Raw genomic sequence first — 13494 nt, 5'->3', positions numbered from 1 at the left:
TACTTAAACCAACCAATACATGTGAGCAGGAACAGAAATGGTTTTATGTTCTTTAAAAGACACCAAAACATAGAGATCGATGACTGTGAGCTTTACACCTGCCTGTTAACACATCGCGGCAGGTACCTGTGGGAGGTGAGTCCCAGCCACCATGAAGCCGTTGGGGGTCCTCTCCAGGATCTGCCACACGCGATCGTAAAAGCCCAGCGGGGTCCTGTTCAGAGAGCCGTCTATCTGACGCTTGTTCAGCCAAGACCTGCGATCAAAGCAGGGGGGGGGTGTTGAACCGGATTATAGAGGCTCAGGAAGTATAATGTCCAAAGCTGTTGTTCTAGAGGAAATTGTTTTAGATTAGATTCAATGAGATAAAGATGTAATAATTCCATTTGGAAATTGGGTTGCCGTAGCAGCAGATAGTAAGATGTGAATGTAGACAAGACGGGAGATTACAAAATGCAACCTGAAAAGATTAAATAAGGGAATGCATTAAGATCACAACGTTGGCCCTCCGAAGGCGGTTTTGTGAGTAGGACGGAATGAGAGAGCGTAGGCTGCGTGGGGAGGGGGGGGTATGACCAGTACCTGCCGGTGTGTTGTGGCTGCAGGACGTCCAGCAGGAGCTGCTTGATGTCGCTGGGGGACAGCTGGTAGATGTCCTGGGCTGGCATGTCTCCTCCCCTGATCTTCAGCTCGTGTTTCATGGCCTGAACAATCCATCTGCAAGATGAACGATGAAGAAGAGCTCGGTGACCGACGCTGGCATGACGAGGCAGATGGAACAGAGCCCACATGGCTTTGGAGTATCTTTTGGACCACACATGTATTGACACAGATATTTTAAAGCAAGGCGTTCCTGATGTTTCGCTAATAACTTATTCTGCTGAATTTGTCCTACCCGACTCTGATCTTGAGCATGCCGCTGAACAGCTCTGGGTTGTTGGAGATAATCCATCCGATGTGAATGACCAACTCCTGCTGCAGCACGGCCTCCCGCTCTCCACCTCGAGGGGCGCACCTGCTGTAGATGATGCCCTGGATCACCCCGGGCGACAGCGGGTTGGAGATCACCTCTTCCTCTTGCCCGAATAAGCCGAGGGTCACCTAGCAGTCATCGGCGATAACACACGCGCGCGCACAACCAGGGAAGAGGAGCAAACACCGAAAAACCACAGTTAGGAGGTTCTGTGCATTGGCGAAGAACTGCTGTGTGCAAAATATTGCACGATTGTGTGTTCATGCGTAGAACATCATGAGCACCCACAGCACTCGCACAGGCAGTACTTCCTCCAAGGTGCATTTCCCACTATTATCTCTGCTGCATCTCGCTCAAATTGGCCTCCTCTCCGAGAGCCACAGAAAAATGTGTGTGGGGAAAAAAAAAAGATTACTCTTCTGCTTTTTGTTTCGTCTGAGGCGTTTCATGAAAATTACACCTAACCACCATCCGGATGGGAGGAAACACTTTTATCCTTCCCTGTAGCTGATGAAGCCCAGCGCTTTGAAGCGGTACCGTTCAAAGAATGGCCTGGAAATGACGTTTCGAAATGACCAGGGGGAAATACATCTGTTTAATTTGACTATTGACAAGAAATAGTCAGAACAGACCTCGATGGGATGCTGCCTCTTATTTCTTACAAAGGAGCTGTTATTGTAACCAGAGGAACACAGCCGTCTCAAATCTTAAATCAGCTTTTCCAATCATGTTGAGAGGAGCGATCCCTCCGGTAAGCAATCTATATGCAGATTCACACCGCCAGCTACTTCAGTATAATGAAATGCTTAAAACTGTTCGGAAGGGTAAAAAAGAGATAACAGACTCTCTGGAGAGGAGACTAATCTCTGAGTAACACTTGACAGGAATGCACTGAGCCTCAACCAGAGCGAGGGAGTGGCACCAGACACGTCTGAAGGGTCACAGTACATCAGTCGGCACATGGCGTACGTCTAGACCAGCGGACTCGGTCAGATTAGGGCTCTACGCCGGTCACACTGGACGCACACACAGAGGAGGCGAGCTGTGATGGGGAGTGTGAGCATGCATCTGGCCCACTACCACAGGATTACAGCAGGAGAAGCTCGTGGTCACGTATTACCAATTTATTTTAATCAGTGAACATTAAAATCATTGTCCAGACATGCCATTTTCGCCAAATCATTTGTACAGAAGGGATAGTTACGGTAAACTATAGAGGCCTGCGATCTGTGTGTCCACTTACCTGCTTGCCATGCACTAAAACACTAGTAATACTGGGGGCAAGGCTGTCCACTAGCTTAGTTAAGAGACTGGCAGCAAGACGGACAACAGACCTAGTGGGTGAAAAGACACAAGAACATTCTTGAGATCATGAACAATATCTAACATGGACACTTTAGAAGACGTGTTTAGAATGCGGATTTCTATTCATTTTTACAAAGCTGAGGAGAACATATTCTCTCTGTATAGTTTGTGAATTTCAACATTGGGCATAATCAAAAATACGTATTTCACTAACGAGATGAAAAGGGATCTTGTCCCCCGGTGCTGGATGCTTCATGTTTTTTATTATAATGGTAAAATGCCCCCAATTTGAAATCCAAATCGGATTACTATCAAAACTACAGCAATTAAAATGAATAAATCTTAAATATGGCACCAAAATGTTCTTATTTAAAACGGACTGAGGCCTGGTATGTATAATTAATGTAAAAATCCCCCGCCCTATTAATAAATGAGTATTTTTTATAAATATTTTAATGTTCACTAATTTCACAGTTTTTTAATGGCAAGAGTCGCCACAGCCTTCAAACTGCCCCCCTTTGCCTGCGGAATCCTATGAGGGGAAAAGGCAACACAGACAGACAGACAGACAGACACACACAGTTGAAGCCATTCTCACAGAAGCAATGATGAAATTAAATTATTTCATTAAGGAAGTCTTGAATACAAATCGACAATATTATTATATTATATTTTAATCTCCTACACAACTGTTTTCGGTGTGTGTTTATGGAGTTATTTAGTTGCTGCACCTCTGCAGCACGATGAATAAAAATGCAACAAAGCCTTGATGTTTAGACAGCATGATGTGATGTCGATTCTCCGACGCTTTGTTGGGGAACCTATTTCAAGCTTCGCTTCCTGGCCCATGTTAGGTAAATGAGAAAGTAAATTAAACTCATTATTGATTGAATTTGCCGGCAAGTTGGAATCCAGCCCTCAGGCTTTTCTTTTTGGATGTACGGCATAATCCAATTTCTCTATGCTAACTTCCTATTCATTCATAAAGCAGCAACTAATGAAAGCTGTTGCTGTCGGTCAGGTTGAATACACTTATCGTAAGTTCCTTTGGATAAAAGCCTCAGCTAAATCAACGTGAGGCAGTGGAATGTTACCGTGGCACAAATTCAAATCAAACCACGGACACAGAAATAACTGACGCACATTAGAAGTATGTGGTCAGTTCTAGGTGAGGTCGGGACAGTCTTGTAAACACAAATTCACAAATATACCGTCTTTAAGCAACCTTAATATACACGCTGGCTAAATCCAAGAGTATGTGGTTTAGTCAAAGCATCACTGCGGTCTGTGTAGGAACACTTTTACCAGCCAGCGAAACCTTTGCCTCCATGAATGTGTGAGAGGTTTTTGAGCTCCTCCATCTAGCATGGATGCCCATAGTGAGAGAAGTGTAGGGGCATTCACAGGGCCATAACAAATGGGCTAACTCTTTTCCATTTGACGTATGCAGCAAGCCGCATGAAGCGTATGAGGCCGCCGGAGAACAAACGAGGGCTCGGCCTCTGTGGCGGTTAATGGAAAGGAAGCAAACACCAACGACAAGATCCTCAACTCGTCGCGGTCAACGTGCCGGCTAGCTCGGCCAAACTCACTACTGTGTGAAGCCACCGTATCATGCTAAATATATTTTTATTGTTTAATTCAGTCCTGCAAGGAAAAGTAAGTTATACGCCCAAAGCAGCTTACCCCAAAATTTGTGCTGATTTACATAATAAAAGAGGGGAAATGGAAGACTTTGTGAAATATGTCAAAAATCCACATCTTGACGTTTGGAAGTCCTTCTTCGCGTCTTACTAAAGTGCTGTTATTTGTTAATTTAGGATTAGCTGACCATCACACAGCTCTCAAGTTGGGCAGCTAGCCAGCCTGCTGACTGGGAGAAAACATGCCGAGTCGTCAGTCCATCTCCGCCTGGACAGTACCTGTTTCCCATGCACCAGTATTGTGGTGATATGAGGAGCTATAGAGCTGGCAAACTTCTTGATAATGGCAGCAGCATGACGTACTGCCAGCCTACAGTTCAGCCAGATTAAATGTGTTAACATGAGACAAGATTGTGTGGGTGCCACCCGTGTATGTGTGTGGGAATATCAGACCAAAGCTTTCTGCTGCCGGCTCTTCTGTAGATTCTCTCCAGTTCATCCATCAGGTTCTCTGTAATTACAAATATGTTTGGACATTTGGCCATAAAGACGTACAGTCAAATCCTCCATTCTTTGCATATTAGAACAGATGTTACCACACAATAAACAGCACCATTAAGACAAGTAGGATGATTACATGCTGTTAAATAACTAGGTTTATTGAAAATAATAAGAAAACATAACCCAGTTCACAGGAAGAAGCTTATGGATAGAACCATCTCAAGCATTTAGCACAGGCTGTTTGTAGAAGGAAGCATAACAACTTTGTGTATGCTAATAGATTCAAAAACACTTCGGTGCACAGGTATCTCTTCACACTGGGGAGCAAATATTCATCATTATATGAACGGAATTAATATAATTCCTTTAAGAGGAGAGTGCTGAATAACTAGGTATTGTGAAGAAAACTTAACATGGTTCCCATGGTTCTATCTAGCCTCATCTCCAAGAGATGAAATCGAGCATTAGACCTATTTATCTGCAGAAATGGAGTATAAGACATTGTTTCAGTACGTGGCATATCACAAATGAAGAAAAAAATATGAAAAGTGTATAATGGGATTTTGTGAAGCAGCATCATTTTGTATTGTTGCCTTTTTTCTACAAAATGAAAACACCTCTGAGCGCCTCCCTTGTGACTGCAGCCAGAGACCCCATCCAGAAGACCCTCCCGAGGTAAACACGTCACTCTGGGGGGGTGACGGGGCCTCACCGCACTCCCCGGGTAGACATGGAGACTCACACGCTCGCATACATGTCACCGTGAAATCCACAGTAATAGAGAAACCGGCCGGAGGCGTCTATAGGGGAGGCGAGAGGCCGACCATTCGGACGGGGCGCGACAGACACGCGACGAAGTACAAAAAGAGGCTTTACAAGAATAAAATAAACAGACTTCTGAATCAATTGCCTTTATGGAGGAAAATGTTCTGTTGCAGCACGACGTGTGACCAGTTCTTTAAGATGCCCACCAAGTCAGTGTGCGTATGTGTGTCTTACCATCTTTAGCGAGGAAGTCTGGTCCTTCTCTCCTCAGCAGGATGACTGCAAGTTGAGCCTGACTGGCCAAGCAGTTGCAGTCCTGGGTAATGACACACACACACACACACACACACACACACACACACACACACACACACACACACACACACACACACACACACACACACACACAGAAGCAACAGGGTAGATGAGGCTCGTTACGCACACAAACACAACCGATCTAAAGCAGCTTCGGGGCCTTTATGACACACGGTTGCAATATTCTCTGCTTTCGCCAACAAGCCATTTTTTTACTTTTATTGATAGTTCAAATTATGCAATCGTGGTAATGATGAGTTGGTTTTCTATACACTGCCTCATTTAAATTTGAAAGCAGCCTTAACATGCCAAAAATATGGAAGCGAGAGGAGGAATATTTTTGGCTAGCTGGACATACTAAGTGGTTATCAGATTTAGTGGCTTTAACGTGGCCACATGTTGAAATGAAGTAATGAGCGAATTTGGTTTTTGGACTTTCGTTGCGTCGTCTATCATGAATTCCCCACAGACAAGACATGTGACAATTGCAGAAGGGCGTGGGCTGAAGTCTGTATGAAACATTTAAGTCCAGAGGCAGATTGACAAGCTGTTAATAGTGAGCAGACTTGAACCGATGGTATAAAGAACACGGCTGTGAGGAGGTTCTAACACATTTAACAAGTGACATGTGTGGTGCGTCAACAGGGGTAAAATAACAGGTTGTTTTCCACACTGATGGATAACCAGCTTTGAAGACGAATGGATGGATAAAAGTATTTTCCTCCATTGCCGATAATGGAGATTGTTCTAACCACATCAGCTCCCACTGTTCACCTGGTGATGTATGATCACTTTTCTCCTTCATTTACTCAAAAAAAAGGAAACAATAAAACAACTTTAGGAAATAAACCAGGACCGCCATCTTAAGGTCGCCACTCACGAATACTCTAGTTCCTGGTCACTCACGTGGAACTTGTGGATGATCTCGTGGGTGGGCTTCAGCTGCCACTCGTCCACGTCGATCTCTGGCTGCTGCTCAAGGTCGGAGACGTTGGGCGTGCTCATCTGTCTCTTCACCTTGGAGTGCTTCGGCAGCTCCAGCTCTTCAAAGCTCTTAAACTCTGGGATCCTATGCACACGCACACACACGACAATTGTTTGTGCAAGGTGGATCCACAGGTAGATGCTTTGAATTTGATTTGAAACATTTCACAATTAATTCAACAACGAAAACGCCGCTGGCATCATTCCTTTGGCACGTTGTGAATTATACACTTAACTGATTCCTTGATCCTGAAAAACATTTTAAATCAAGTCCACATGTCTACACTCTGAACAAGTAATCCTCACACTGTATGCGTGTCAGATTTGAATTGTATTTGTCATGGAAAGCCTGAATGAGCTTTTTCAACCGACCTCTGACTGATGAAGTATTGAAAGACTAGAGGGAACTCTTACTCTTCCTCGTTGACACGCAGGAAGTCCAGCTGCTCCACCACGGCTCCAGATATCAGAGTCTGACAGGTCGATGAGGAAAGAAATGACACCTCTATGATTTGCAAAATGAGTATTCTATTTATATACAAGCCTTAGCACATTTACACAGGACATCGTAGTCCTGAACGCACAAATTCAGGTTTGTCGGAGGACTCGGTATACGAAACAGCTGTTTGAGCAATGCACTTCATAACAAACAGCACACGGAGTGGCAAGTTGGAAACTTAGTTCAATCTTTCAAATGTTACCAATGTGTGTGGGAGCGGTAACAAGTTTGAAAGCAAAGCAGTGTGAGAGCAGCGAGCGTAGCTCAACGCGACCCGCCCCTGTGGTATAAATGTGGTGTTAGCCATTCCAACTGATGTCAGCTCCAAAACAAAAATAAGAAGCAAAGCAATCCCCAGAACAATGAAAGGATGAAGAGGGGAAGCGCTTCAAAGTTTGCTGTAAAGTGAATAGCAAATAGGCAGGAGGAGGAAGAACTAAAATCAGATCATAAGAGGAAGTCTCGGCTGAACACCGCAGACACACTCAGACAGCGTTGGAAAGGTTTCTTTAATATAATCCTGGAGCTACCACAGCCTTATTTCTTTATTCTGTGATAGTGTTCCGCATCCTGCATCATGGACCAATAGCATCTGCCATGAGAAATAAGGACTAGCTGGAGTCAAATGTTTACGGCTGATTGAAATGAATGCCGCAAACATTTCACCGAGTTAAATCAAATTGTGTATTTAAGTACAATATATGCTCACTAACAATACGTGTGTGAAAGTTTTACTTCGATTAAGCCCGAACTAACAGATTTAATGCTTCTCGCTGAACACTGTGCTGATGGAAATAAGGCTAAAAGAGGCATAAATACTTCAGCAAGGAGATAACTATCAGTGGTTTGAGCGCAATAAACCTTTCGCATTACATGAAGTCATGTGATCCATTGTCATATCAAAGTGTGTCTTCATAGCGTCTGTGGCACATTCGCCCTGTGATGTAGATTCATTTCTCTACATTCAGGTTTCTCTTCTCTCTGAAATAAATACTGAGGATCAACCTCCAATCTGTCGACTCACCATTTCATTTCATTCTGCCTCCCTAAGGTCATTCCATTTTATTCCCTGCCAGCCACAAAAGCTTCACCCCTTAAACCGTCCGAGCTCAATTCCATTTCTCTTGTCTCACCCTCCCAGAATGAAGGTCCCGTCACGGATAAACATAGGTAATGCTATTGAAAGAAGAAGGGACTTTAGATTAAATGCTGGGACGCCCTGTATCAGCAATGTCAAGCCATTGTGTATTTGAGAGGATGCAGTGATATTGGTGGTACAGGTTGGGTGGATAATCATTTCTTTAAAAAGTGCTGTAAAATTGTAATGATTAAAATCCAATTCACTGGTCGGCCAAACATATTTACTGAGCTTTTAAGGTTAAATGACCACAATAATTGGTCCTCCCGAGTCCATGTTTGAATAATAAACCTTCTAACTGGTTGTTTCGAGTTCCATGGCAACAAAAAAATAAAATCAGTCAAATTGAAGTTTGTTTTGAGAACATTGTAACCTTCAAACGCGCATCACCGAGACAAAGAGTGATGACCGAATGAAATAATCAATACCGTAATAAACAAGTCTACTTCAAACCTGAAGCCTGTCAACGTGAACTTTGACCCCTCCGATGTTGCCCTTCTTGAACGAGGCCAGCATGTCGAGGACCGGGTTGAAGCGGCTCCCCCTGGTGACACAGAGGTTGGAAGGATGAAGTGTGGCTTTTTCTACAGCGGACAGCAGCGTGAATCTGTGTCACTCGAAGCCTAAACGTCCGTGTTAACCAGTGGATCACAAACAGAACACGCGTGTTAAACATCTCCGTATTCACACCAGACCTTCACTGCTTTATCCAGTGTGCGTTTACCCTCCATACGGGTCCTCATCCCAATCAATAGCAAACTAATGACTATTGACTTTCTTCTTTGAGAACCCACTGAATCCTTTTCAGATACTGCAGTGTGGCTGTTTAAACGCTCCTAGCTAATTTTAAATACACAGCTTTCTGGAAAATTGTCAATACCGCTTCAATCAACCCACCAGTCACCCTACAGTGATACAAATGAGAAACATTATCACCCAATCAGCAAGCAAATTCAGTTGCACCTTGCCGCTATGAAGATAAATAGCAGTGCATGTGGGAGGGAAGAGAGCTAAAGTGGGAGGGAGGGAGATATGAGTGATTTAAAAAAGGAACCAAACCGCATTGTGCCTGTCGCAGAATTTTGTGGCGACCTCGATCAATTATCAGAGAGAAAAAGAGAGATAGAGTGTGATGACGGGGCCGATAAGTGGAGGAAGAGTGCTGTAAGAAAGCCATCGGAGGACAGGAGGACATTAAAAGGGGGATAAAAGAGCCAACGTGGAGTGTGTTTATTACTTGATGTTATCCTCCCGGATGAGAACCAGGAAGAGCGGCCGTCCCTGCATCTTCCAGCACTGTTTGATGAACTGCAGGGCGTTCTGCACACACACACACACAATCAGATTTTCACTGGCATGAGCAGAAACTGAATCAGTGGCAAGTTCAACCTCATCATCCATCACCATCTGATCAAAGTTATTGATAAGGAAGATTAATTGAAGTACCAAATATACTAGAGTTTAGTAGGTGTTCCCATGCAGTCGTAAGAGGTAAACATCACATATACGTCAGTGGCAACACTCAACATACACTATTTTTCTACAGTTGTGTTCAATTCTGTGTTTAGTTTCGGTTTCCCCTTCGTATTCTATTCGTAAAAGGCCCGTGGCAGGATTTGAATGGGAAGTCAGAGGATTACATGGCCCCCAACACAACTAGGTCACCAGGCTCAGCAAGTTTAAGTTTAAGTTTTTAGAACAATAAGCCGGCCAGCCACCATCTACACACTGTTTCACTGCTCTATGGCAACAATTAAAAGAGATTTAGTCAAACTCAATAAGCTTAAATAAGGCCAGTGTCCAGGAGAATATTGCCTGCTACGACGCTTAGCAGGTGCTCTTTTCTGTTGCGTTGCGCCAAACGAGCATGCGACCCAAACCAGCTGATTCGTTGTCTAGAAAGTCCTTTGAGCGCGTAACAAGTCGTCGGCTGTGGAGCCGTAACAGCGTCAGTGAGCTCAAAGACTGTGACCCCGACTTACCTTAATGTCATCGATCAGCAGCATAACATCCTGGGACAAGTAGAAGTCACTCAGATCAAACACTATCGGGTGGCACACCACCGTCTTGCCAAGGATCCGATAAATCTGGAGGGAGGTGAACACACACATACACACAACGTTGCATAAGAAGACGGATGGCTCCCAAGTAGTCACATATACCTTATTCTGGGCCGCGTATAAAACACGCCATCAATCCTAAGACGGGGGGGGGGGGGGGGGGGGGGGGGCAAACAGAAGCAACACACACACTCCAGACAACACAATCACACACAAGTAATATAAAGCCCCCCCTCTGTCACATACAGATTGCCACAGGGGCTCACCCATACACACACTCCCTTATAGACACACACTGGTGATGGTAATGCCCTCTGGCAGTCTGCCATCTCCCCTATAAATGTCCCATTATAACTCGGCCTTAGCAATTCATTGGAAGCCATGATTCATTTGTTGGGTAATGCCTTTGTTTGACCAAGCTGCTCTGCCTCTACTTATTTGATGACCTTGACTTGGAAGAAGCTGTAAACAACATCCTGCACGCACACACACACACACGCACACACACACACACACACACACACACACGCGCATGCCCGACAGCTTAGCATATGCAAAGAACCTATTCTGCATTCACTGATGCATACTGTACATTTGGCAGGGGGAAATACTCGGATCTCAATATTTTGTCTCAGAGCTCTGGGGGCCGTATGCAGATCAACACGTGGGAGGCGTGTTAGTGGTCCCCCATGAGTCCCATCTGTCCCGGTATGCGATCCATATACCTTGCAGGTCCCAATGCAGCCCACTGGCCTCTCTGGACGGCCACTCAGCCCCAGCTTCTTGTTTGCGGCGAGGAAACGGTACGCCTGCAGAAGCAAACACATGTAAAACCCACTGCTAACCTCTCTGATCTCAGAGAGATACGGAGTCTACAAATGATTTTTCCCGTACATTTCCCAGTGAGATATTTACTACTTGTCACGATTAAATGTCATGCCGTGCAGCGCCAGTCCTTATCGCATTGAAAGTGCGTTGCCATTATCCGTCAGTTCAGTGGAGATACCTCTATTGTTGCAACCCGAAAGCTGAAATTACCACCATGTGGCAGAACCACCTTCTGATATTTAGCTCCGTGTGAAGTTATGAGACGTGGCGATAGCAAACTGTCCCTGTGATGCAACAGGCAGCGTGCTTAGTGGAGCCGGCGCTGCAGACAGTTCGCAGCCAGAGAGGAAACGGAGTCCTGGCTGAAGCCTCATTAGAATAAATAAAAGGCTGTGTGCTGTTTGATTCCACTTGAGCCACTTATGCACAGCTAAACATGCCAAATCCGTCTTAAATAATGTAATATTACTCATATTATAATAATGCACGAGGCATCAACCCTGTTAGCTCTCATACTTTCCATTCTGGATCCGCACATGTGCAGTTTGTAGTGAAAACGGTGGTAGATTTAACACTCAACTTTTACATTTTTGATACTATAGGTCTCAAATTCCACATTGAGTTCTGAATAAAGAAATACGACTGTTTTTTTTTACTTATGGAAAGACGGGCTGACAGGTTCGGTTTGTGCTTCATTGTTTTTGTTCTGCTTGAGGATGAGGGGGATGAAGAGTTTGGGAACCGCAATGTCGTCGGATGTAAATTTCCCACACCAAATAGAGTTGCTATGGTTACTCTAACCTCTGATGCATTAGCGTGATATCCATGCAGAGGATGTGCCAGTCACAACAAGTATTTTTGTCGTCTGGTCTCTTTGCTCTGCTGCAATAAATCACTAGAGCCCCTTTTGACAGGTTAAAATATCTCCCAGCTCACAGACTTTTTTAGCATATAACCTTGTTTCTGGACAAAACCCCCCCTTTCGAAACCTCAAAAACATCTCAAATTTACGTTCGATTCCTTTTTTCAAATTTCAGGTAACGCACCCCTCTTATTAAAACACTTATCCCACTTTCGGCACGAGGGTTTCAGACGTACTGTAATTTAATAAAGTCAGAAGTCACGTCTCAGTCGAGTCAGCTCCCAAATATAAAGCCAACTTTATGGGCTGAGAAGAGTTCACGTGGGCACAGGCCAAGACCGAGCGTGACATTAACGCTCAACTCCAGCAGGGCTTGGATGAGGTCGATGGGCTCCGAGAAGCTGAGGTCAAGTTTCACTCCTAATTAGTGGACTGAAAAGTACAGCCGGAGAAACGGTGGAAAACCCCCACGGGATCAATTTAGATTTAGGAAGCCTGAATCAGTTCAAACCTGTAACACCCGTATTTACATTTTGCTGGGGTAGTGGTACCCCGGGTACAGTTACCAGGGAATAAAGAGCAAGATGAATAGAAATCCTTCACGCACTTGTTTCATCAGCGCAGAGGAAAAGGTGAAATGTGTTTAGACATGGCAGCAGGGAGGACACACGAGCCGCAGTATCAGCTCTTCCACAGCTTTTCTTTGGTGTTTCGGATAAAAGCGTCTCTCCGTTGTGACGCCTGCTGTGAAATGCACTGATTCGAAGACGCAGAAAGAGAAAGAGGATGGACATTGATTCCTCGTCTCGGCTTGCTCGGCGCGCAGTGGTGTGACACGCTCGCCACCAGTTACAGATTAAGTGTGTGTGTGTGAGAGAGAGCCGGGGTTGTGTACGTGTGTGAATCACAATCGTGCGTCTGGCTGAATTGTTCTCTTTTTGACATCCTACGAATGCTAAATTGAAATGCCTCCCAATCTTGGCTGTCGACAAGTTGCATTGCAGGGAAATCGCCCCTGAGTGCCGCATTCTCTCCGCCTGAAACCGGCTGCAGTTTGGGACGTCGGCCAAAAGGTGGTGCTCTGCTACTCCAGAGTGCCGCCGCGCCGGCTTGAGCTGAGGAGGCGAGAATTGGGCAAATTGGAAGAAATCACTCTTAAAGATGCAAAAGTCTGGCGTTTATATAAAAGAAAGAGATAGTTAATTGAGGATTACGTGGCATTGCAAATCAGTGCTTTAACAGGAACAGGGCGAGACCTGGAGGAGAAAAGCCACGGGAGGTTGGAGGAACCTCTGCACCCAACACTTCCTGCGTGCAGAATACCAATGAAGAAAGACAACACACAGGAAGCCTTTCAAAGCATCCTTTCATTCCCTCAGATTCCCACTGAGCCCGGCACAAGCAGAACGCCCGACAGGTGGGAGATATAATGAAAGGCTGCATCTGAAAGCCGCGTTTTACACTTCGGCAGTGGCCACTGTGAGAATGCGTGACTATTTACAGACAAACTCTGTAAAGCTCAGACACACAGGAGCAGGTTCCTGCACATGTTTATCGCTGTTGGGTTGGTGCCCCGAATAGAGGAGGATGTACTGTTGGTGTCACAGAATGTGCATTACAG

General features: G+C 45.0%; 1 protein-coding gene across 4 annotated transcripts in view; it reads right to left on the bottom strand.

The window, feature by feature from the left end:
- The window catches only part of phkb (phosphorylase kinase, beta), a 68592-nt gene that overhangs the window by 2349 nt on the left and 52749 nt on the right, over positions 1-13494 (bottom strand). For 2 of the 4 annotated variants that reach the window (XM_040168041.2, XM_040168022.2), the window contains 12 exons: positions 10909-10992; positions 10106-10210; positions 9361-9443; positions 8577-8667; positions 6901-6959; positions 6409-6571; positions 5422-5503; positions 4375-4432; positions 2217-2307; positions 896-1101; positions 583-717; positions 127-256 (listed from right to left, as the gene is read on the bottom strand). In XM_040168041.2, coding sequence (XP_040023975.2) covers positions 127-256; positions 583-717; positions 896-1101; positions 2217-2307; positions 4375-4432; positions 5422-5503; positions 6409-6571; positions 6901-6959; positions 8577-8667; positions 9361-9443; positions 10106-10210; positions 10909-10992 — 1287 coding nt within the window. Of the gene's footprint in view, positions 1-126; positions 257-582; positions 718-895; positions 1102-2216; positions 2308-4200; positions 4292-4374; positions 4433-5421; positions 5504-6408; positions 6572-6900; positions 6960-8576; positions 8668-9360; positions 9444-10105; positions 10211-10908; positions 10993-13494 lie in introns of all 4 variants that reach the window. The other 2 variants (XM_078084912.1, XM_040168031.2) reach the window with 1 other exon arrangement.

The sequence above is a fragment of the Gasterosteus aculeatus genome, chromosome 12 (assembly GCF_964276395.1).
Source record: "Gasterosteus aculeatus chromosome 12, fGasAcu3.hap1.1, whole genome shotgun sequence".
In the NCBI taxonomy this organism is placed as follows: Eukaryota; Metazoa; Chordata; class Actinopteri; order Perciformes; family Gasterosteidae; genus Gasterosteus; species Gasterosteus aculeatus.
Note: the sequence above shows the minus strand (reverse complement) of the source record. Positions and strands in the feature narration are given on the sequence as shown.